General features: G+C 37.3%; 1 protein-coding gene across 11 annotated transcripts in view; it reads left to right on the top strand.

The window, feature by feature from the left end:
• Positions 1-24,203, top strand: part of CASK (calcium/calmodulin dependent serine protein kinase) — a 185,411-nt gene that overhangs the window by 118,442 nt on the left and 42,766 nt on the right. For 8 of the 11 annotated variants that reach the window (XM_077781673.1, XM_077781676.1, XM_077781675.1 and 5 more), the window contains 3 exons: positions 262-361; positions 5,386-5,403; positions 12,908-13,029. In XM_077781673.1, coding sequence (XP_077637799.1) covers positions 262-361; positions 5,386-5,403; positions 12,908-13,029 — 240 coding nt within the window. The remainder of the gene's footprint in view (positions 1-261; positions 362-5,385; positions 5,404-12,907; positions 13,030-24,203) is intronic. The other 3 variants (XM_077781677.1, XM_031507871.2, XM_077781672.1) reach the window with 1 other exon arrangement.

Raw genomic sequence — 24,203 nt, 5'->3', positions numbered from 1 at the left:
GAATGCATTCACATAAAGAACTGTTCTGATGAATCCCCTTGCAAAGAATATTTTTACTGTTTATTAGTGTATGATCAGCTTTTCTGTTAGATATGGTCACTGATAAAAGGGAAGCAGAGCTGAAGACTATAAAATATATTTGCTCTTCACTGGAAAGGTCAACACACAAGAGACCTCAGGAGACTGAGTGGCCCAAGGGCTCTGGAAATGTTTCATTATCCTGCTTTGTGTAATTGAGACTCTGTGGGTATTTTCATTCAGGGGGCAGTACTAGCAGCTGTGTCAAGCCACAAATTCAACTCCTTCTATGGTGACCCCCCTGAAGAGCTGCCAGACTTCTCTGAAGACCCCACCTCCTCAGGTATTTTAACAGAAACTGTATTTATTGCAATCAACATGTCTTAAGTCCATCCTGACCGGAGTACCAAGTATTTATTAATTTCTTGAGATTCCATAAAATTGAATATTAAATTAACATTTACATGTGAAAGGATAATTTTCAGTCACAATGGCATTTGTAGCTGGCAGAAATGAAGATAAAATCTTGGCACAGTTTTAAGCTTCTACAGATATTCTGTCTGAATTGTTTATTTTTAATGTACATTTAATTACAAATAATGTTATAATCTCACATTTCTCTTTATATTATTTGAGTATAAAAGCTTATTGAAATTTTGTCTTGAATTCTTAGGCAGGAGCAAAGCTCTTAACACCTTATTAATAGTTATTTACAAAAAGAAACTATTATGTACCAAAGTTTCCTGACCTTCTGTTTCAGAGAACAATATGATTAAGATGTGTCCTGTTTAAAGCACACTTGACAGTATTTCTGACCCCCAGATCTTCAGAGACAATACATGTACTCAGGGACCTCCCAGCATACCTCAGAGGAGAAGATAATACTTGTGCTGTGATCTAGGCCTTGGACAGGACAGTGACCTTACCAAGCAATCCTTTTGTCCATAGCCCATATTCAGAAATTTTAATAACCTGTCAGTCCCTAAACAGCCCTGTCTTCATTATGGACCTTAATTTTGATGTAACATTGCTCAGAATATTTGCAGTGCAAAAGTCTGGGTCGGTTTGTCTGACCTAAAATTAGGATTTAGGATCAATTTAAATGAACCTTTAAGAAAAATCTAAGACAAATTTTTCTAAACTATTTAGGAGGTACTGGCAGAACATTTTAACTTTTTTAGAAGACATTTCAGGAACTTAATTGCTTATGTTGATCTGCTGTGTGATAATTCTCTGTCCCAGTATTTTTGTAGGTGAGAAAATTATGTGCTGACTGCATATATTAATTATTTCTTTCCTTCTCTTTCATATATGCCAGTAATTATAAATTATTTCAATGTCATTAATATAAGAATTATATGCCCCATAGGAATGGGGGCAACTTTAAGTGGTTGAAATTCTCCAATTTCACTTCTTGGAATCCAACTTTGAGTACTAAAATTAAAAGATTGCTTTGTCTTTAGACCTGAGCACCATTCATAATTCCCATAGAAATGAATGAGAATCTCAGATCATTTATTGCAAATGGGTAATCAAAGCCTCATGGCTTAAGTTCAGCCACACAGTTTTTGGATACTTGTACTTGCAGTTAAGGATCCACCTATTCTTTAAAAGAAAGAATAAGTCAGTTTTACTTCACCTAGAACCCTTGCAGTGCCTTAATTTTTGTTTCCATCTACTTCCCCCATTTCAGTGGTGAATGGCCACCAGCATGACTGGCAGTGGCAACTTTCCTAATCTGGAAACAGCAGTTCTGCTTTCCAGTTTCAGTCTCACATCAACAGGACATGTGTCTTCCTCAGAGTGATGTAATTGCAAATAGCACTATACAGGAAAGTTCCAGGTTCTATTTTTTTCTGCTCACAGAATACTTGAACCCAGTGCACATTTAAACCGTACAGAATATCTGTGTTGGATCCATTGTTAGCTTGTGTTCATCTCTGAAATAACTGGAACAAAAGCATGGAATTCTCAGGAAAGCAAAGTTATTCCCTAACCTGACATTGTTGATCAAACTGATGGGGGATCACAGTGATCAGGAAACCATGCTAAGTGGGTAGTTTTCTTTCTGTTACTCTGACCCACTACTTTAGCTGACAAAATATTTAATATTGAACACTAAGCCTTGCAAGAAAAGACTATACAACTCTTTCAGCTTTCTCTTTCAGAGTTTATAACATTTCATCTGAAATTCCTAGATATCAAAATCTATTTTGTTTCATCTTCAGAAGTACACTAACAGTTTTTTCAAATACTTCTAGCTTGTAGGATGGGTCTTGAGATGATTCTAAACCAAACTAGTTTGGAGAAATTAAAACTCAAGAATTGCAGTAGAAACTTGATTATCTTAAGGTTATTTAAGTTTCCTTCCTAATAGCTCATAATGTTATTCCAGATCATAAACTCTTAATGAAGAGCATTTAATATTTTAGATGTGGTTATTCCTCCCATAAAATTTCATGGAGCCTATCACTGTAATTAAATGGTTTGTCAGAAACAGGGAAATACAGAACTCCTACAGAGATAGATATACAGAAATATAGGTGCTTATTAGGTTATGCATAGCACATTTCCTGGTTTTCCAAACACAGAAACAGAAAATTTCAATTCTCTCTTTTTACCCAATTAGTCTAGAGGTGTTCTTCCTCAAAATTCAGTGTGGAAACCTGGGGTTGCTGGAACTTTGGAACATCTTCTGTGCTACCAGAGTATTATCCCAGGATAGGAAGGCACTGCAGACAGCAAGTCAGATGACTTTTGTAGATGCAGAAGCAAAGGATATTCTTGTTAGAGAGTTTTACAGTGAAAGTCAGAAAATTCCTTAGCTAAATTAGATGGAAATGAACAGAGATAAATTTCATTTAAGGTCAACCAGGTTTTTTTCTGTACACATCTTCCTTTTCTTTGTACAGTATTAACAACTCTTGGTTCCAACTACTTGCTGACCAGTGGGTGGTTTGTCTCCTCTTTTGTCAGCAACCATCCTCTGAAAAACTTGAATTAATCCTGCTGTCATCCTGTTGGCAACATGGCAGAAACCAGTCTTGCTGAATTTTGAGTGTGATTAAACTTTTTAAAATACTTTTAAACTGCAATGCTGTTTTATCGCTGACAGCCTGTGCTAGTAGCTTCTCCAGTAAAGCCACCAAGCAGCTCAGCTGACAAGCTTTCTGCAAATAGTCTTCTCTAGAATTCTAAAATGTGTATTCCCCAAGGCAACAAATGTTTTGGATATTTTTAATATGCTGAAACAAACATAAATCAGAAGTTAGCAATCAGCAGCCCTGAAGGCTAAGGAGAAAAATGGTCCAGTAGGAAGTATTTGAAGTGGACCATGAAATACATAAGTGCCAGGGACATTCAAAGCTTTTGCTCTCTGCTGTCCTTCCCCATCTGCCTCCCTCCTTTCTCCTGCCCAGTGCCTGGCCCTCCTACCTCCTGATTGCACATCAGCTTAGAGAGGCTTTCCTCTCCTTCTGACATATGCTGGCTACTTGTCCCCCAGGAGAATGTACAGACATACAGTTTTCAAGTGTTTTCATAACAGTGCCTCAGGCTGGGGAATGAACAGCACCAGTGGAAAGCTTTTAATTTTTCCTCCTTTTGGTTCTTGGGGTTTGACTTGAGAAGCTGAATTGAGGACGACTGTTTCATATGGGGTGTTAAGTAGATTCAAAATGGTTACATTTTCAGGCCAACAGTTAGAAAAACTGATAAATTGAAGAGGTTTTTTATAAACTTTATGTTTCCAAAAGCTTTTTGTATCCACATTTTCAGAACCAAGTCAGTGCTGGAGTTAAGCTAGTGGATAGTCCATAGTGTTTGTAAAATTGCATAACTGACTTTAATTAAAGCAACCCTTAACTTTTGGTTCAAGGCTGTTACCCTCTGATGTCTGCTGGAATTGCTTGGTCTGTGGGTACACATTTCTGAACTGTGACTAAGAGGTTTCAGAGCAGCTTTTTGCCACAGACAGTTCTGGATTCCTGTAAGGGATCCTCAAGCTGTGTTTTGGGGTAACCTCAGAGCAAGAGCCTGAGTGGCCAAATGTGCTCCTGCACCTGTGCTGAGCAGTGGCACTGCTGCAGTGCTTCCTGCCTTCGTGTGAGTGGGGCTCTGTGGTCACTCTGGAAGCAGATAAACAGAAGCAGAGTTTGGCACTGCACACTGAGCAGCCACACTGAACCTCCTTCAGTGCATCTGCCTCCGTTTTCTCCACACACAGCATTTCTGCAAATGCTTTTTGGTATTTTGTCTCAGGATTGATGTGTGCAAATTGAAATTTTCATCCTGTTCTATTTTGTCAGACTCTCTGTTGTCATGTTAAACAAGAAGTTTTTAACAGCATGAGGTCTTGATTTTCAAATTTGATAATAAAAATGGGAATAAAGCTAAATCTCTTAGTCTTTCAGAGTAGGGTCAAACAGCGTAGATACAGACAAGTTGTGAGCTCACTGTCTCCAACATACATGGAAGTAGCTGAACTCACAAGTTAGAATGATTAGTTGTTTTATGGAATTTAGAATTAATGAAATATTGTCAATGCAAGCCCATATCTTAAAACCCATCAGTTTCATCAACATAAGTAAGAAAAAAAATCTACTTTTGTAATGCAAAAATTACCACTGATTGTGTAAGTATTTACAACGGGTGTTGTGTAACATTTTAAAATATGAATGCTTGGTTAAAAAAAAACTGCATTCACCTTATATAATTGTTATTAATTTCTTCACTAGTATTACAAGCACAGCTATGAGTTTTGAGACCATGAGGTTTGTGTGTTTCCAACATTCCATTATTAACTTCATGATTTTTCAGCTGTTGGTTCTTTGCTCTGATATATTTAATTTAATAAAAAGGGCATAAAGACACATTAATTAAAAGCAGTAATGAAGTGGTTGTATTTCTAAGTGGTTCACATAACATTTCTCACTGAAACTTTTATTTCAATATAACATTGCTAAATTTTGCTTACTAAATATATTAATATGTTATGCATCATTTGCAGTATGTTGAATTATTTTATCATTTCAACTCTTAAATATTTTTACTAAAAATCACTTTTTGTCTATGAGTTTTTTAAAATAGTTTAACCAATGTTGGGGAAAATCTGGTATTAATAGATCTCTAACACTGCATCCATGTGCTGCCTTCCCAATACCAAATGTTTGTTTTCCTCCCATCCCAGTCTGCCAGTGCCATTTGCTTCACACATAGAAAAATCATATTTAAAAGTGGGGGGATCCTTGTCACTTTGTTGAGACGATTTTGTGGCTAAATTAGTCTGCTAGGTTGCAGCTTTATAAATGGCTTGTTCTGAAATCTTCATACTGTTTGTTGTTTGTCCAAACGCTGCCTTCCTTCTAGGACTTCTAGCAGCAGAAAGTAGGTATCCCTTTGTTTTCCTTTAAGGCATATCAGTCAGCTATGGTGTGTGTCTTTGCATGTTTAAAAATCTGCTTTCTTTTGCTTCTCTTTGCTCTTTTCAGTTTTAATACTGCCTGTTCAGATAAAATTATATGATATTGACTAAATCTGTCTACAGTGTAATATATAATTAACAGAATAATTAAGCAGAAGGATGATTTCCAGGGAATTCTGAGGATTCTAATTTAGAGGCAGTATTAAAATTACCTGAGTTTTGGGGTTTTTTCCCCCCAATATTTAATATATGCAACACAAATCAACTAAAATTTAATTTTCGTTGAATTAATAAAGTATATTTTGGTTTTGCATTTTCATTCAGAAATTGTTTTCATAGACTGATGTGGTTTATTTTCTTCCTACCACCAAACATATAATGTAATATTAGTCAAATATTATATTCTTGCTCTATGCTTGCATGAACTTTCTTGATCCTTCTGTGTTGCTGTGGCACCTGATCTATGCATATGCATGTGGATATGCATACACCTGATTCAATAACTCTCCAAAATGTGTCTCCTCAGTGAAGGAATGTTGTTGGCATGTAGTGAAGAGGTTCTGCTGCAAAGTAGCTGCACACTTCGTGAGAAACTGGGAGCACAAGCACTTCTAAAACCTGCAGACTATACTAGGCAGAGGAGAAGCTGTGAAATTTCAGACCCTTTGATACAAACCACAACCATTGCAAAAACAACTAATTCAGCAAAACTAATTCCCCAAAAACAAGCTATAGAAAGTGGGGGTTTCCTGTAACATTTTAAGACTTATAGATTAACAGTTCTTCTTCTGTCAATGGATTTTTTTAATAAAAGTTTTGTGATAGCATTATTTTTAAGCAGTTGTAGGGGGGGAAGGAAGAAACAAAACATACAGAGCCTGTGCCATGATTTTTGGGTTTTTGTTTGTACAGAGACTTTTCTTCCACAAACTGACTATAAGGGGGTGCTGCTGTCATGCTGGTCAGAAGGGGTTTTTAGGCATTTTTGCAATGAGGAAGGATCTAAGGCAGGGATAGTGAAGGGCATTCATCTATTAAAAGATTTATTTGTTTAGTTACATGTGAATGCACCTACATGTAAGCTACAGGTTTAGTCTGAAAAATTTCTGCATGTTTCTTCAGCACCACTTTAGACTGGCTTCTCTCATATCTGTGGCTGGATTTTCAGTGAGGGGTAGCTGGGAAAAAGAGTTAACAAACTCTTTTGTGTGGAGCCATGCCTACACTCCAGTGCCCCTGTGTGTGTGCAAGATGAAAAAAGTCTCTCTTCAAAATTAAGCATCAGTTTCTTGCTGCCCTTTGACCCCCCCGCCCCCCAACCATTTCCTCTTCCCCCCCATCCTTTGTTGTTTTCCATGTATAGTACTTTCCTATATATTCCTTCTGCTGTTTGGAAACACTTAATCTCTTGTTTACTTTTTTCTTTATTTTTCTTTTTTTTTCTTTATTTTCTTTTTTCCCCTTGTTTAGTCCCTTTCTTCCTGTTTTTCTCTCCTGCACCTATTTCCTTTAGTTTATTTTTCTACTTCTACATGCCTTTCTCTCTTTTCTTGTATTCTTTAAATATTCTTACCATCTTTAATGTAGTTGTAAATCCCAATACCCTTCCATTACACCAGCAGTCTTCTTTCTGAATCATTTTTGTCATCTCCATAATCCTCCATCTTTCCAGCTCTCTTACTACACTCTTCCTGATTGTTTTATATACATACAGTGTATGTATATACATACATTTGTATTAGCACTGCCTTATTTGCTTCCCAGTAGCATTCACAGAACTGTGTTCATGTCTGAGACTATTTGTAAATATATAGGATGTCTAAACTTTACTGTTTGATTTCAGTCCAAGAAGGAAGAAGTCATGAAACACAATATAGCTCACATCTGAGCAGGACAGAGCCTTTACTTGCCTTAAATTTTAATTACAATGCTGTGTATATTTAAAACATGTATCTGCCACCTTACTTTAAACTATTTAGTCATATACATGTATGCACCTGCTTTGGCTGTCATCTGATCCTGCAGTCAGTTGCTCTGGAATACAGTGAGCAGCAAGGAGCCCCAAATCACTGTGTGAGATCAGAGCCATCTCAACTCCAGTGATTTTTGCAGATGCTGTTGCAAGTGATGAAGTGCAGCTGGTGCTCAGCTGACATTCTCTAAATCTGAGAAGTTACATCAGTGAAAGTAGTGGAAAGGTTTGCACTTTATAATAATACCCATGCTTGATTTTTTTTTTTTTTTTTTTTTTTTTTTTTTTTTTTTGTGAGATTATATCCTGTGACTTCATTTTGTGATTCTAATATTTGATCTCTAAAATTTGATAGTTTCTGATGATTTTTTTGTCATTCCTTGCTGGATGTACTACCCTCAGACTTCCTCACAAACAAAGTAAAATGTAAATCCTGCCTTCTGAAATGCCTGTGCTTTAAGAGCCAGGACTGGTCTTTTAGTTTCATTTCCAGCAGCTGCCCATGAGAAGGCAGCCAAGAAATGGGGCTGAGAGAAATCAGCTTCTGTTTATTGTGGATTGGATGGCATAAGGACAGAACTGTGATACACAGAGAAATTGCAAATTACAGCAAAGTCTTGCTTAGTTATTTAAATACCACTGTAAAATCTTCAAGACACAGTTACTTACCTATTTACACAACATAAAGAATAGTTGAAAAGCCAAATAAATAAAGGTAGTTTATAAGAATGAACAGGATACAAATGAGTGGCTGGTGTAATGAACTTCATTTTATGTGGTTCTACAAATCTGAGAGATTTAGATTTTGCCAATGTCTCTTTCATAAAAACATAATATTACTATAATGGTCATCATAAGTTTTTGTACAGAGTTATTGCCTGACATAGTAATTGCAGGAGACTGGCAAAAAGGTGTTTATAGTTTTGTGTTTAAACAATATCAGGCATCCTGAGTTCTGGGTTTTCATTACTCAAGCGGGTTTATGACTGACCCAAGACTTAAATGAGCATTTGTAATTTTCAATGTTAAAAAATAAATCAAGGAGTTCTTTTGCCCTCTGTCAGAATGTGTTTGCAGTTAGGATGTAGTCTGTGCTTTGTAGCAATGTCTGTTTCTTTACTTAAACACTTTATTCAATTGCACAGTGTTGCAGATCATCTGTCACATGGAAAGAGGCTCCTATTTTTGTTCACTGCCTGTTGCATAACAGAGGGAGCCAGTTACACCTCTCTGGTGTGCTGAGAAACCTCAGAAAAGCAAATTTTGGGATGTTTTGTGCTGGGGGCACACATGACTACTGGAGAATATGTAGGTAATTCTTGGAATAGTACTTAAAATTCTCTTTTACTCTGTTCTGGGGAGAAGTAAGCACATCCTCTCTACCTTTAAAGTTCATACCACCTTTTCCAGACTAAAATAGCTGGATGTTGTAGTAACAACACTATTTTACCAAAGCTTTGCCTACTTCCAGCTGATGAACCAGTGTCCATAGCAACTTCAGATGCACTGTATGAGAACTACAAATACCCTAGAGACAGAATTCAGCTGTAAGAGAAAACTATTTCTGACTGGCCATCTCCAAAAATGAGGTAACTGAACTTGCACAAGATACCTGTGGTGACTTTGACTGTGCACTACGTGAAGAGAAAATCCCAAGTTTCTGCCTCACAAAGCAAATACGTGTCTCTGATAAATAACAGATCTGCCTCAGTAGGCAGAAAAATGCTCAATTCATCTCTATCTTCTCAGAAGTAATTGGGTGTCATCCTTAAGAAGTCATTCCACTAACTATTAAAGTATTTTATGCACTAGTGGTGACTGCAGGAGACTGTCATAAGCATTCTAATGTGATTTTTCCTCATATATAAATATGACAGCTCCTAGTTTTCAACTTTTCACAGTTGGCAGTCCCCAGAAAACTCTGAATAGCTGCAGCCATCCTTTCTTAGGTATCCTTATGGGAGTACAGGGAAGACAAGGTTGTGTGCATGGCCCAGAGTGTCACTGCTCCTTTTGACACGGAGGTCATTTGCTGTGCATTTACAGGAGGATCCGCAGTCTTCTCACAGAACCATGTTTGGTGTGGATTTTATTACTGTTTCTGCAGAGAAGAGTCTTCTATTTATATCACTTGAATTGCAGCCTTTCCTTGTGCAATTGGATCTGGTTTTATACTAACTTAAGGTGCAGGGTGAGATTCGTCTCATCCAAAAGCCGGGGCTACTTGAAAATTCTGGGGCAGTGAGCAGCATTTTCTAACAAAGTTTACTTTATGGAGTCTTAAAAAACAAATTAACACAGCCAGTCAAGTTAGTCAACTTCCTGATTTTTCCTGCATCATTCTTATGCTTCAATTTTCATGTTTCTAGATTCTGTCTGTAACTGTTACAGACCATGAGAAGTCTGAGATTTTAGCTTGCATGACTGTAATAATTTACTTAAGTCCTTTATCATCTGTGCTGAGGCTAAAATGGGTGCACTTGCAATGTTGAAAAGAGGTTAAATCCTATTTCAAGAGGATATAAGCTTTAATTATAAATATTGAGTGCCTTTACACTTTCCCCAAAGGTTAGAAATTTAGCTTGAATATGAATCCTTTTAGAAACAGGTGTGCTATAAAGGTTGGTTAACTTTATTTTGTGTAGTATCTCTTCCCTGAATTTAAAACTCTTCTGAAAGGAACTTCTAGACATTTTAACAGATGTCTGTAACAGAGTGTAGGTATTCACAAAAATGTCTGTAAAATTGTTCTGTCACCATTTTTTAAGCACTAATATGCTGTCAGTATATTGCTGCTATGCCATTTTCTCATGCAGGTGCACATTATTTGTAAATGAGTGAGGTAAAGCATAAGATTATAAGTAAAAAAAACATAAGGTAAAAACTGTCATTTGAGAGATTAAAAAAGTCACTGTCAGAAAGTCCCATCAAATTTCTTAAGGATGTTCTTGGAAACTTTATTTACAGCCTTCTATTCAATGTGACCAATGAACAAAAGGAAAAAAACACCTGATGATCAAACCCTAATAACCCTATTTTTTTTTATTCCCAAATATTCAAGACGTTGTTGAGATGTAAATATTGAAAAATCATAACTTCCATTTCCATTCCAAAGCCCTCAAAGTGTTCCACAAAACAAAGTTTGCAAAGGAAATAATATTGTCAAATAAGGAATGTGGTGTTCCAGAGCATTTGGTGTTTCACAATAACACAGCACTGCAGGCAACTTTGAACACATTTCTTTACTGGTTCCAGATTTGGCTCAGGTTTTGATGATTATGGGCCACACTGAGCAGTACTAGAGACTCTTAAGATTCCCATACCTCTGAGGTGAATCTTCTTTTGAGTTTTCCTTAATACCCCAAATATACAGACAGGGCTTTGAGCCAAGAAAAAGAAGCTTTGCTCGAAAATAAAATAATTCAAACTCTGAGCATGAAAAGTGCAGAAACAGAATTTTAACAAATTTTCTTCTACCAACTGGATCCTGGAAAGTCAAACACTTTCCTTCAGGCTTGGAGATCTCTGAGTCCATCAGCCTTTTAACTGATGTGCTGAACATGTAAAGGAAACAGTGCAGTCTTTTTGGGGTCCCTGGGTAGGTTTTTTTCCTTGCCTTTGAGGCTTAGCTGTGATCTCTCCATCCTCCTACCAGCAGATCCCCAGCCCTTATATTTTCTCAGGTTTCCTGCTGTGTCTCTGGCAGAGGGATGTGGATGGTTCCTTTCAGCTGAGCAGCCTTGTTCATTATCAAAGAGGAAGCAGACTTCTTTTTTTCAGAGCACCCGACCTCATGCACAGCAACTACTAACAGTTGTTTTACTTGCTGACAGCCACAGATTCTTAAAAGAACATAAATTATTACATCAAATAGGTGTAAGTAGTCAGACACACTTGATGGGAGAGGATTAAGAAGTTTTATTGCTCCTGAGACAGGAGTTGGGGGGGGGGGGGGGGATATTGTGATTCTCAAACCTTGTATAGAGAACTGTGAGCAGAATCCTAGGCTGAGGTTTGTACTGAATGTGATGCAAGAGTTTCTAGATTTGTAATTTATTTCTCCTCCTAAGCCATGAGGTTGCAAGTCTTGTATAGTAGTTTTTGTGTATTTTGTTGGGTTTATTCCTTTTTCAAAATTTTCAGAGAAATGAGTTAACTTCTTCCCTTGTGTGGTTAAGAGCCAGTTTGATATATTGTTTTTATTAAATTCTGAAAATGCAGTACAAATGGGTTTGAGTTAAGGAAGGCTGGTAAAAATTGTTCATGCAATAGAAGATAGAATTTCAAGGAATGCAGCAATTTTTTAGATGTTACCTATCTTGTGAAAAATACACAGGCAAATGTATAAATGAACAGAATAAGCATATTGATGAGAAATAAGTGAAATAGAAAATGTGTAGAATTCGATATCCAGAATTAAGAATTTATTTATGAAAAAGTATTCATTAGTTCACTGCTAGACCACAGCATTGCTGCAGACTCTCACTGGATATGCTGCCTTCTTGCCAGATGCTTTTACCACAGTGCAAAAAGTGAAGACATGAGAACATGAAGACATCTCAAGGGTGTTGAGATAAGCCAAAGTTGGCATTCTAGTAAAGCACACAGGTGGCAGCCACCACTGATACTCTGATTTTTAAACAAGTTGTTTCACAAAGAACCACTGTGGGGTGGTTTACTGTGGATTTGTGTTGTGTTTCTTTGTCCTCTCCTGCTGAGAGTTCAGCTTTTCCTCATGGACTTCCACCTTCCACAGTGCCTCCCATTTCTCCTTTATGTCTCCATAGCTCTTGCTTCTCTCCCAACCCCATTCCATATAAAAATCATCCCCATCATCCTATGGCCCAAAACAATGCCCTGGTGAAAAAGCATCAAGTGTAATAGCTGGGCAGGAGAGAACCAGGCAAGCAGAACAAACAGAAAAAAAACATATTGCAACCTTTTTTTGTCCCCCAGAACATTCAGCAGTCAGGTGTTTCTCCCTCTTCCCTCCTTTATCCCGATGCTGGTTTTTAAAATATTTGTGAAAGTATTGATTCTTCCTGATTTTACCAATGTTTTGGATTTGATTTCAAAATAATTATTACTGATGTTTTACAGTTTTACAGTATGCATTTGAAATTGTCTGACAGTTCAGAAAGAGAAGTGAAGCTTGGGGTGGGAATGGTGAGGACAGGCCAATAATCCAAGTTGCTCCATAAGACATCGTTGGAAGCAAGGCTAAAATAGAATAAAGCTTAGCTTAATAAAATCAGGTTTTAACCTCTCTCCCATTAAGCCATTTCTTATGTGTAATTACATTATCTGTGAGTACTTTTGATATATGTAAAATTTATTCAGTGAGTTTTCCTGTTAAAAATACAGCTTTTTTAAGCTCATATCCCAGTTGTACCAGATGAATTGAAAGGTTTTTTTTCCAAAGTTCAGTTTACCATGAGCCTTTGCTTTATTGATTTTTTTTCTCTTTTTTTTCCCCCCTGTCTGTTGCCCCATAGGAGCAGTCTCACAGGTGCTGGATAGCCTGGAAGAAATTCATGCACTTACAGACTGCAGTGAAAAAGACTTAGATTTTCTTCACAGTGTTTTCCAGGATCAGCATCTTCACACGTTACTAGATGTAAGTTTTCTGTGATAAAAATTCAAATGTGTTCCTGTATATATTGTTCATTGGATAATATTTTATTTTATCCTGAGCATATTCCCTTTTCTTGTTTGATACCAAAATCAATTTCTTTAGTTGTAGAATGTAAGAATCATCCAGCACTTTATGCAAAAACACATTTTTAGGACTGTAATATAGAGTATATTAGAATATGTAAATAATTAGGAGTTTGAATTAATAAGTTTGCTTTAAAATAATTCATCAGAATAGATTTTTTTCTTTTAATATAGACCAGATTTTAGTTTGTGGGTTTTTTTAAGGTTTTTTAAATTTTGAACAAATTGCAACTTTATAACTGTACATTTTCTATTATTATTAACATTAAGTGTACTACTGTTAGGCCAGTTCTGGCAATATTCTTACAAGTGTGAAATTTTTTGTGTGATGCACCAAGGTATGCTCATTTCTCTTTCACACTTGGACATGGTATGTAATAGGCTCAGTCATCTAAAATCTGATTTCTCTGTGGTTCTGGAGAGCTGCTAGTCCATAAGGCAGCAGTGTCTTACTGGAGTGCCAAAACACTTACTGAGTGACAGATTCAAAAGGACATCATGCTGTCAGTGACTTTGTATCTGCACAGCACTGATGTCTAAAATAAAAGTCAAAAAAAGTAGCAGAAAAAGTACTTTCCCTGATGTTTTCTTCTGGGATATGTGAATACTTAATGCTGAAGACAGAGGATTTGCTTTTCAGACAGACCAGCTTTTTCTAAAGCAATCTGTGCCTTGCACTGAGAAAAAACTCCAGATGGAGCCAAATGCAGAGAGGCACCTTGGCAGGTGCTGTGACACAGCAGTGGCAGATCTGTAGAACAAAGCAGCTGGCACTGAGGAGCCAGTGCTGACAATCCTGTGTGTTCCAAGGGCTTTTACTTCATGCCAGTTGTACTGCAGTCCTGTGGACTGAATAACCACTGGTAGGTGAACAGCATCTTCTACTTTAATGTTGTTTGAGAGTAAATATGCTCTGGTATGGTGAAAAATGAAGAATGGTAGGTGGGCATAATGAGATTAATTTAAAAAATGCACTCCTGGATCAAACCAAAAGGCTTGTGTGATCACATGGGTGATGACCTTTTTAGTACAATGTCTTAAACTGAACAGCTCAGTGAATACCACAAGTCTAACAAGATTTGTGTGTTTTTTACCCAGTGAAAGAGACACATTCCAGCTGTCTGATCTGAGGTAGATGATCATGTTTGTAGAGACATGAGAGAGTTTCTGCAAAGCTATTGAATGCTCTGGTTCCTCTGTGCAGCTTTGCAGGAGCACGAGCTGAATGTCAACAATGCCACAGGTCCCTTGGTGTCCAAACTCTTGAAAATGTAGTGAATGATTTGTACACTTGTTACAGTTTGATCAGTCACTTGAATTCTGTGCATTCTTGAAGTTTAAGGGATTGCAGTCTGGAAGTGGCCCAGCTGCTGGGCTCTGAGCTGGCCTGTGTGGGGACACAAAGCTGCTGGCAGAGCTGCCCCTGGGACTGGAGCACCCAGAGATAGGGACTTGGCTGCTAAGTGATGATGGCATTGTCCTGCAGTTCTAATCTTTGTTCTCTGATAATTGTTTAAGCATTTTACATCAACAGTCATTGGATAAAATTATATGAAGCACACAGGAGGAAGGGACTAGGAGCTTATGACTTTCCTGAATTGCATCTCCAGCAACTCATCTCTGCAGTTTGCATTTTGCATGAAAATTTTTTTCCCAATTTAAGTTCACCTAGCTTGTGTCCCAGATGCTTAAATTAGTTTTTATATGGCATGATGCAGTATAGGAAGGTGCTCAGTTAATATGAACAGGAAATAAAAAGTCTGGAGACGAGTTGAATAGTATGAGTGTAGTAAGAACCAAAATACTTGTGTCACTCATGCAGAAACGTTTTAGCTATTTATTAATCATTATTGTGTTATCATATAACTTCTTGGGCTTTGGTAAACCACATGGCCTTAGTTTCAGTATATTTCTGGGTGACAGGTCTGCAGACATTAACTCATGCTTCTGTAATGCTTTTGCTTTTTTCTGCTCTTGACAGTACCAGCAGGTTGCCAGTACTTCATTCATAACCTGTTATTGCTGTAATGGTCTGTTGTAGCTTTTCAAGTAAGAAAAACCAGCAGTGAATTTGTACAATTTTCACATTTTTCATCACAGTCATTCTCATAAGCAGAAAGGGATGCATTTAATTGCAGCTTATAAAGATATCTTATCTTTATAAGAACAAATTGCTATCAAAAAGCATTTTTCTTTGATTATGCTATGTGGAAGGGAGATGATAGAATCTTCCCCAGGACACTTTAGTTAGAAAAATACAAAATAAATTTCTGAAAGAATGCAGCGTCCTGAAATACATATTTTAATGCCTGAAGCAAATTACAGACAGTATTATTTAAAAGGGTAGCTTTTTCATGTCAGTAACTTGAATGTGGGATATTGATTTCTAATTTTGTATCAATACTATTCCAATTTCTTTATCAGAAAAAAATCACAAGTTGTACACAAGTTGTACTTGGATGAGGTTCTGTCAGGGAAACTGTTTATTGCTCTTAGAGTATTTGGGGCTCCTGAAGTCTCCAGACCAAGTAACCTATAAACCATTATATCCCACTAAGTAGGAATTTTCTATTCTGTTGTGAAGTTATGGCTGTCACTTTGCATTAAATACTGTTCCTCTTCTGTGGCCATTTTCCACAGTTAAATTTGTTCTCATGTTCCTACTCTTTCTCAAGAGTTATCCTTATTTTTAGATTAAGCACATGATGGTAGATCATGCCTGCTGCTGAAATATCTTATTTTTCCTCTGAAATAACTTTTTCTGAAGGCCAAAAAAGAAAGAACAATCATTTTGTTAAGGGTGCAAGTTACCCCATGTGTTATTTTTTTTTCAGATTACAAAATAGAAATATTCTTTCTCAGTAATTCATTAACTTGGGTGATAAGAGGACAGGCACCTCTGAAGGCCACAGGAGGCATCATCCTATTGATTGTTTTTAATTTACTAATTTGTTTAGATAACTGTCTTAAGGCTCTCTTCCAGCTGACTTGGTGGCCAGAGTTGTTCAGAACAAGGGGGAAAAAGGTGCCAACTGCTTAGAAAGTAGTTAATCACACTCAGCCAAATTCTGCAATACAGAAGCATATCCTAATGTGGGTTTATTGAATTATGTGGGGTTTTTCACCATTTTACAGAAACCTATTATTTGTGTTGAGTGGGTTTTTTCCTGCACAGAAGTTTCACGTTTCATTATTAAAAACTTAATTGTGTTTACTGCAGAGAGTAAAGAAAAGGCCCTTCTAGAAACAACCGTATAGAAATATGCACTGCCTAAAAAATTTATTGTTTCATAATTGATTTTTTTTTTTTTTTTAAGTAAAAGAGTAACTTTGGTTTGGACAGATTTTTCTTTTTTCTTGTTAAATGTGTGATGATCAAAATTCTGGTGAATGCTGTAGAACATTTCTGTGTGTCACTTAGAAATGTCTGGGTTTATGACTATATAAAGCTTTATAGACTGTTTCATTCCAGTATCCAATTTAGATGATAAAGAATGCAGTGCAGTATATAAATAAGTTTATGGAAAAACAGAGTTAAATTTAAGTAGTGAAAGCAGTAGTTTATTACCATGGTCAGATTTTTAGAAGCCTTATCAAATGCTTGAATTAAATTCTTTTTTATTGACTTTCATGAAAGACGTTCTGGGAGACACTACTGTCCTGTGCCCGCAGTACTGATATAGAAATTGGGAAGAATTGTGAAGAGGTTGCTAATTTTGGAGGTCTTTTACTTCAATTATTATTTGTTTTGCAAAGTCTAGTGGTCTTCAAGGCTGTGCTTAGTGGGGAAGAGTTTTACCCATGATGTTTCATCTCTGTCAGTGCATCCAAGGAATTCTGCTCAGAGGTAAACCCAGGAGCTGCTGCTTGGCAGCTGCCTTCTCTGAGGATCAGGAAAATCATTTTCCCGTGGGGTGGAGTGCTGTGGTCACCTCTGCAGGGCCCTGCCTGGGCTGACTCTGAATGCAGATATCCCTCGATTTACAAGTGAGATTTCCCCCCAGCAGGAGAACAATATCAGCTTTTGTGTGGCTGGGGCCTCTCTGCTGGCTTTGTCTGCATCTGTGTGTCCCAAGGAAGAGATGGTTCTCTAGGCTGATGCCTTTTGGCTGTTGATTTTAAAAGTTTGTACATTGTTTTCATAGATGGAATCCTTGAGGTAAGTGTTGTTATTTCCGTGATAGATATTTTACAAGCTTTCAAGAAAGTTTATTTTACTTTTTGTCGGCTTAACACTACACATTTATGGTTTTAAATAAATGAGGTTCAATAAATTTTGCACTGGCCACTTGTATCATATATCCATGTGTGCAGCCACTTCTTTCTTTTTTGAGTTTCATTTATATTCACAGTGCATGTATTTAAGGCATGCTGATTTCTCAAGAGAATCTCCTTTCTGTGTCTGTTATCCTTTGCTGCTCATGGTAGTGTTTCACAGGAACCTGCATCTGTGCACACTTCAGAGTTTCCTTAGGATTTCTTTTGAACTCTGTCATCCAAACAGATTTGGTCCTGAAGTCCAGACTTTTAAGGAAACATATTTTCTCTTTTGCTAAAATGAATGTTGTTGGAACCTCAGTTTAGCTTCTTACACGGTTGGCTAAAGCTTTCTGCTGGGTTTATTTTGGTTTGTTCTGTTTACCCTCCCAGTCTGGATGTTGGCACAGTAAATTTGAATGTCCTTTGTAAAAGTTGCAGTTATTCAGCAGTGTCCAGGCATGGCTGATACTATAGTCCTCTGTTTGACAATGTTTTAAACTCTCCATGTATTTATCCCTGATCTACTCTTTTTTTGAGCAAAGTGTATTATTTTAACAATTTTATTGCATACTTTGGAACTAAAAAAAAAAAAAAAGGGAGAGGGGAAAGCAAAAAAACATTTTGATTTTTGTCTTCAGGATGATTTCATTTTCTTTTTTATTTTAAATCATGAATAGACTAGTGGAATATCTATCATATGATGAAGAAAATAAAACTAGCAGATGCATATAAAAAGCTTAAATATTTTTCGAGATCATCTAGTTTTGCTGTGTTTTGATTTGAATGAGAATGACTTTATATGTGAATCACATAGTATGGTTTGAGTTTTTTTGGATGCACGTTGGTCCTTACCCTCTTGAATACTGATTTTGTTAACATTTATAGGGGGAACATGTTTTAGTGAAACCTGATGCTTCTCTTTTGCAAAAAACAGATCACAAAGTTTGTTATGGATGTCTTACTTAAAATCCCTCAGAACATATTATGCTTAAATGAAATAATAGTTTATCATTTTTAAAACACATCATTTTCATATTTTTAATTGTCCTTTATTTCATATCATTGTAAGACAAAAACACATGGAAAATATTTGTTTAAAAAAAAAAAAAAAACACACAGAAGAAACTGTTGGCAGGAAGGCACCTTGCTATTTGGGGAATCAAATCTGGCTTTCCTCCCGGAGCAGAGGCAGCGTGCTCAGCCCCAGGGAGTGGGAGGGACTGTCCCACACTGCAGTGGGAGCTCCTTTCCCAAGCAGTGGAGACAGAACAATGGCCAAGCCTTAGGGAGAATTGTGGAGAATTCCTTCAGCAGGTGGGCTGGATCATCATCACCAGGGCAGTGCATTTGTTCTCCAACAGGTAACTTCTCTGGGAGCTCTGTCTGAAAGAACACAAAAAGCAGAGGCTATCCTGGAATTCCTTCTGCATTATTTCATAATCATTCTCTGAAATACTTTCCATTTTCATCTTCCATTGTACCTTTGCGTTTCATTTTCTCTGCTACTGGGATAGGTGGATCACTTTGCCACTCAGCATCATCTCATTGTTTTCTTGTTCTTCCTGTTCCTCTGCCTTACAAATTAAATGGGGGATTTATTATGTATTTAGTAATCAGAGCAGAAAGTGTTGTTCCACATTTTTATAATGTATAATAGTAATACGTGAGTGGGTCTCTTAAACCCAAGGTTAATACAAATATGAGCCAACAGTTACTTTTATATTAATTGAGGCTAATTTTTGAGAAATGTATATATCCATCACTTTCCAACAATGCAAATTTCTGGCTCAGTTTTCATGACACTGTGAGAGTTACTTTGTTATGCTTAACCTGTTTTCTTTTTAACTAATATTCTGTCACTTTGTGTATTTATAAGCATGATACTGATGTGGTGAATCCTCAAGTGAAATTCAGCTTGATAAGGTACTTCAAATGGGAATTTTAGTACTTAGCCTATTCTTCTTGGCCTGATGTCATCTCCCCTGTGTAAAAGGTGTGTCATTGTGTCTGTGTGCACCAACATCTCTTACTCCAAAATCCATTGACTTCTTTTTTTATGTGGAACTAAAAATTCCCATTATTTCAGTCTGTTTTTAAGTTACTGGGCCTTGATGCATCAAAGAACAGTAACATGGTATTCCTGACACTTGTGGAACATTTAATTAACTTCACTGATACTGTCTTGGGCTGAAGAGGATCAGTTTCATATTTAACTTTCTACATTTTCTTCACTTCTTGCATTGTGTATAGTTCAACTTTCTTTTTACCCATAAGGGCTACCTGTTGTGTTTGGGGTTTTTCCCTTATAAACCTTAGATTCTTAGGTTTATTATTTCTCCTAGAGCTTGTGATCTGCTCTCAGAAATGACAAAAATAAAAAAATGATGCAGCACCTGGGCCACAAATATTGATTAATGCTTCAGCTTTCTTAGTGCTGGGAGCTTAACTCTGGAGTGCTATTTCAGTCTGCACTGAGTTTACATTCAAAAAACCCAAAGGCAATGTATAAACAGCCCAGTGAGTTCTGCTTCTGTCTCTGAATTCAGTCAGTCCTCTCTGCCTCCTTCTTCCAGTCCTTCAGGTAGTTGGCTGGGGCATGTTGACTGTTCTAGGTACTAGTGATCTCATTGCAGTGTATTTTTATTCTCAGAATACCCTTGCAGAAAATTTATATGACTAGGGAGAAACAAAAATAGTTGTGAATTTCAGCATTAGCACCTCCTGGTGCAAGGTATGCTCCACATCATAAAGCAGGGGAGGAGCTGTGTTCTTGTTAGTTATTGTGGATTTAACTGGTTTTGTGGGTTCTCTATCCCCCTGGAATGAGGTTCATGGTCATTAGCATTTTCTCTTCAGGGTGATGATCCAAACCTGACAAGGTACTTCAGCCAGCAGGTTTGGGAATTAAACTCATTTAGGGAGTTAAACTCATTTAAACCTGACTCTGTTAGTTCCTGTTCTTGGTTATTAGTCCATATTGAAAGGTGGGGGAAAGACAGGAGCAAAGCTTATTCTGTGGGGTGTAGCAAGGTGTTGTCCATGGAACAAACTCTTTATAAAGTCCTTCTGTATTGAGGGAGTTGTTTTTCCTTGTGCTTATTGAATCATTGAGGTTGGAAAAAACTTTAAGGTCATCAAGTCCTGCTATAAAACCAGACAGCCTATTTCAGTGCTTGATAACCCTTTTGGTGAAAAATTTCCCTAATATCTAATCTAAAACCTTCCCTAGCACAACTTAAGCCTATTTGCTCTTGATCTATCCCTTGTTACTTGGGAGAGGAGATCAACCCCCAGCTTGCTACTCCTCTGAGTGGGTTGTAAAGAGTGATGAGGTCTCCTCTGAGCTTCCTTTTCTCCAGACTAAACACCCCAAGTTCCCTGCTCCCCGTTTAGACTTCTGTTCCAGACTCTTTACCAGTGCCTTTATCTAAACTCCCTCCAGCACTTCAATGTCTTTTATGTTTACTTTTATCTAATCAGCTGCATAGTGTCATCTCTAAAAAGTGCTTTGCCTTGGTTTTGTTAAGATCAGCTTCAATTACATCCAATGCAGTAAAAAAGAAAAAGTGACTCTGTTATTGAAATAATGGGATTCTTGTGTCTTTGAAGTCAATAATATGTTAGAGTACCTTGGGAAATACTGTTCTAGCCCAAGTTTTTCCCAGCACCACTACTGGTACATTCCAGAGTGAGAGTGTTTTGCTTTTTTTAAATGGGACCTTTGAATTTTATTGTATTGGTTTTCCAACTGCTGTGCTGGTTTTGTTGGTACTGCCATGTGCAAAGCAGTACCTTTATGTCATCCTAGTTTGGCATATTTCATCTTTGCAAAAGATGTTAAAACATTTGCAGTGTGAACAGAGTAAAGTCTGGTTATGTCTGTGCACTGTCTGGCATGTCTTCAACATCTGCTGTCACTTATGGAGAACTGCAGCTTCTGCAGTCAGTAAAATTTTTATGATGAGTATTAATATGGGTTTTCCTTAAAATAGGAGACAAATTGCTAGGTTAGAGTCCTACTTTGTAAGGAAATAAAATGCTGTCAGACACTAGAGTCTGGGTTCATCATACAAGAATGAGGCATTTAGGGACACCTGAAATTAAAGGGAAGAAAATAATGTCTGCTGTGATTCTGAGGAGTAACATAACCATTCATTACCAGTATTTCTGTGAGACAACATGAAATAAATAAATAAATGGAAATATTTTAGGTAACTGTGAAGCAAATCCAGAGGCTCAATTCAAAAAGTCAGTTGTGAAGGAAGAAATGCACACACCCTGGAGTTTATTTTGTACAAATATAGTCCTTTCCTTGGCTCTATTGCCTCTGAAGTGTTAAGGCTTTGATTTTACATAGTAAGTGCATAGCACTTGATAATCTCTGCTAAAAAGGAATATGTTCTACAACAGAGCTAAAATTTGTTTGTACCTCATGTACAGTGAAAGTAGGAAACTTTGACCCTTGCAAAGAAATAGAATATGCAAGTCAGATATTACTGAATATCTGTGGGGTCTGAACCAGCGTAAGCAGAAATGTGTCCTTGAATCTGTTTTTCACTGTATCAATGTGTGGAGCTGCAGAGATTTGTGTAGTCTTTGTGTGATTTCCCCACAGTTCATGACTGCCTGCAGTTTTCTACAGCACTATAACCTTTTGAGAGAATTTAAACTTGGATACATTTTTACATTTTAAGGTTTTGATCAAAAGATACACAACAGATATGCCAACCCTTAGCTACATAACAGGATGAAAAACCTTTTCAGTGTTCTTTACCTGAACCTTCTGGTTCTCCTCATGTCTACAAGCATACAAAATATGTCAGTGGAAGATATCCATGATAAAATATTGACTGGTAATGTCTAATGCCACAGGGCATCTCTCCCTGCTGCTGACACAGGTGAAGGGCTGTGTGCTTTCCTTACAGCTCTCATGTCACCAGATTGCCACTGACAGACCCTGTGAAGGCAGTGAACAGGATTTCTTTCTGGGATCCTTTTTACCCTTTGGATCACTACAAAGTTAATACATGCACAGTCTTTGGCTGTGGCTGGGGAATGTGTTTTCCTTCTCAAAGGAGCCTAAAATCATTTTGAGTTCCGCCTTCTAAAGGAGAGCGTGTCTCTCACCTGTCATTGATGTTCACCCTCAGTAAAATAAACATCATTTGTGTTTTACTAAGATGCTGTTCTGGCAGCTCTGTCTGCCTGTCTGACAGTCAGTTTGTTGTCTGTACAACACACTGAAGGGTCAGGAATTTTATTCTATCAGTTCTTGAAGTAGATTAGTTCATGTATCTCCTTCTTTTCCCACAGCAAGGCGCTGACCCCTGAGAAACAGATATTATCTTCTGTGTGCCTCAGAAATGTGGTCATTAACAACCTGTTAATACATATTAAGCATTCTCCAGTTGGCATTTAGCTTCACTGGTGTGTCAGGATTTCAGGGTTTGTGCAGTGAAGTTTGTCATTCTCGCTCCCTACAGCACACTTGTTTGCCAGTCACATGCAGTGGGAACTGAACTAATGCTCAGAGAAAAATGGTTTTGCCAGCTGAGTTTCTCTCCTCAGTTCTTATCTCCAAAAGTTACCTTTTGGTTTATAACAAGTGAAGAAGCCCACATGAGGAATGATCCAAAAAAAAAAATAAAGCAGCTTTGAGTAAAAGCTGAAATTGCATAGGGCTGAGGTTAGATGGCATAATTTTCTCCTATGTGTAGTAAGTAAAAGTGTAAGAAAATCTGGTTTTATGTTTCTTTCTGATACAGGTATCGCCAAGTATAGCTCTGTTCTAAAAGACACAAAATAAGTATGTAGGAATATAGATGACTTCTGAAAACAAGGTGCAGTTGGCCTGCTTTTTGCAGATAAAAATTCACCTAAAAATTGAAAATATGTATTTCAGTTCTGTCATGTGAATGATCAAGCTTAGAATTGAAATTCAGAGTCCAGTTGCTACTGCAACATTTTTTACTGGAAAGATTATTCATGTGTTGCTTGAATGTGAATATGCACAGAGGAATTGAGTATTTCAAATCTGCATAACCCTTGGCAGGGTTATTCAAAGTCTGAGTGCTTCCAGTAACAAGCTGCAGTGTTGGCAGCTGCCAGTTTTGGGGCATGACAGAAATGAACACTTGTTTGTTCAGACAGAATTAATGTTCTGCTTCAGACTGTCTTCTGAGAACGCTGTCAGGGAATCTTGATTTTAGCTGATAAACTGCTTCCTGAACCCTTTAGTTGAATTAGTTTTGTTTGCACTGCTCAGCATTTCACTGGGTGTGGAACTGGAATGCAAATGTTGATTATGCTCCTTTTGTACAGCAAGTGTATCACAGAAAAGGATTTAAAGCTGTGAAGGGCTGTAGCCTATAATGCTCTAGCAGGCAGAAAGTAGAGTCTGAACGATGCTTTGGACTTTGGTACAGGATGCAACTCTAAGATGTTCTGTAGAATTATGCTGGGAAGTAAATGGTAGGTCTCTGATGCTGAAATGGTAAAAATGAACTTCATGCACAGTCCTTAACAGTGGAGAACAGAGGGTTTGAAAGAGTAAACTGTCTTTAAACAAAGTTGAAGATAAGGCCTCTGCTGTGACCTTGCTATTCTGTGTTTTCCAGTAGGATTTATTAACTTCAGGGATGTGTTTCCTTGAGAGCTTAGAATCCCAGGAAAAGAGGCACCCATGGGAACATTATAATATTTTGCATGGAAAAGGAGACGTGAAACAGAACTGGCAGAAGAAACAATGAAGTGATCTAGCATTTATCTAATTGGCCCTTTAATTTTAGCTGTTCTTTGATATTGCTACTTGTG

Source organism: Lonchura striata, chromosome 2, assembly GCF_046129695.1.
Source record: "Lonchura striata isolate bLonStr1 chromosome 2, bLonStr1.mat, whole genome shotgun sequence".
Classification (NCBI taxonomy): domain Eukaryota; kingdom Metazoa; phylum Chordata; class Aves; order Passeriformes; family Estrildidae; genus Lonchura; species Lonchura striata.
This window is presented reverse-complemented; position numbering and strand designations above follow the sequence as displayed.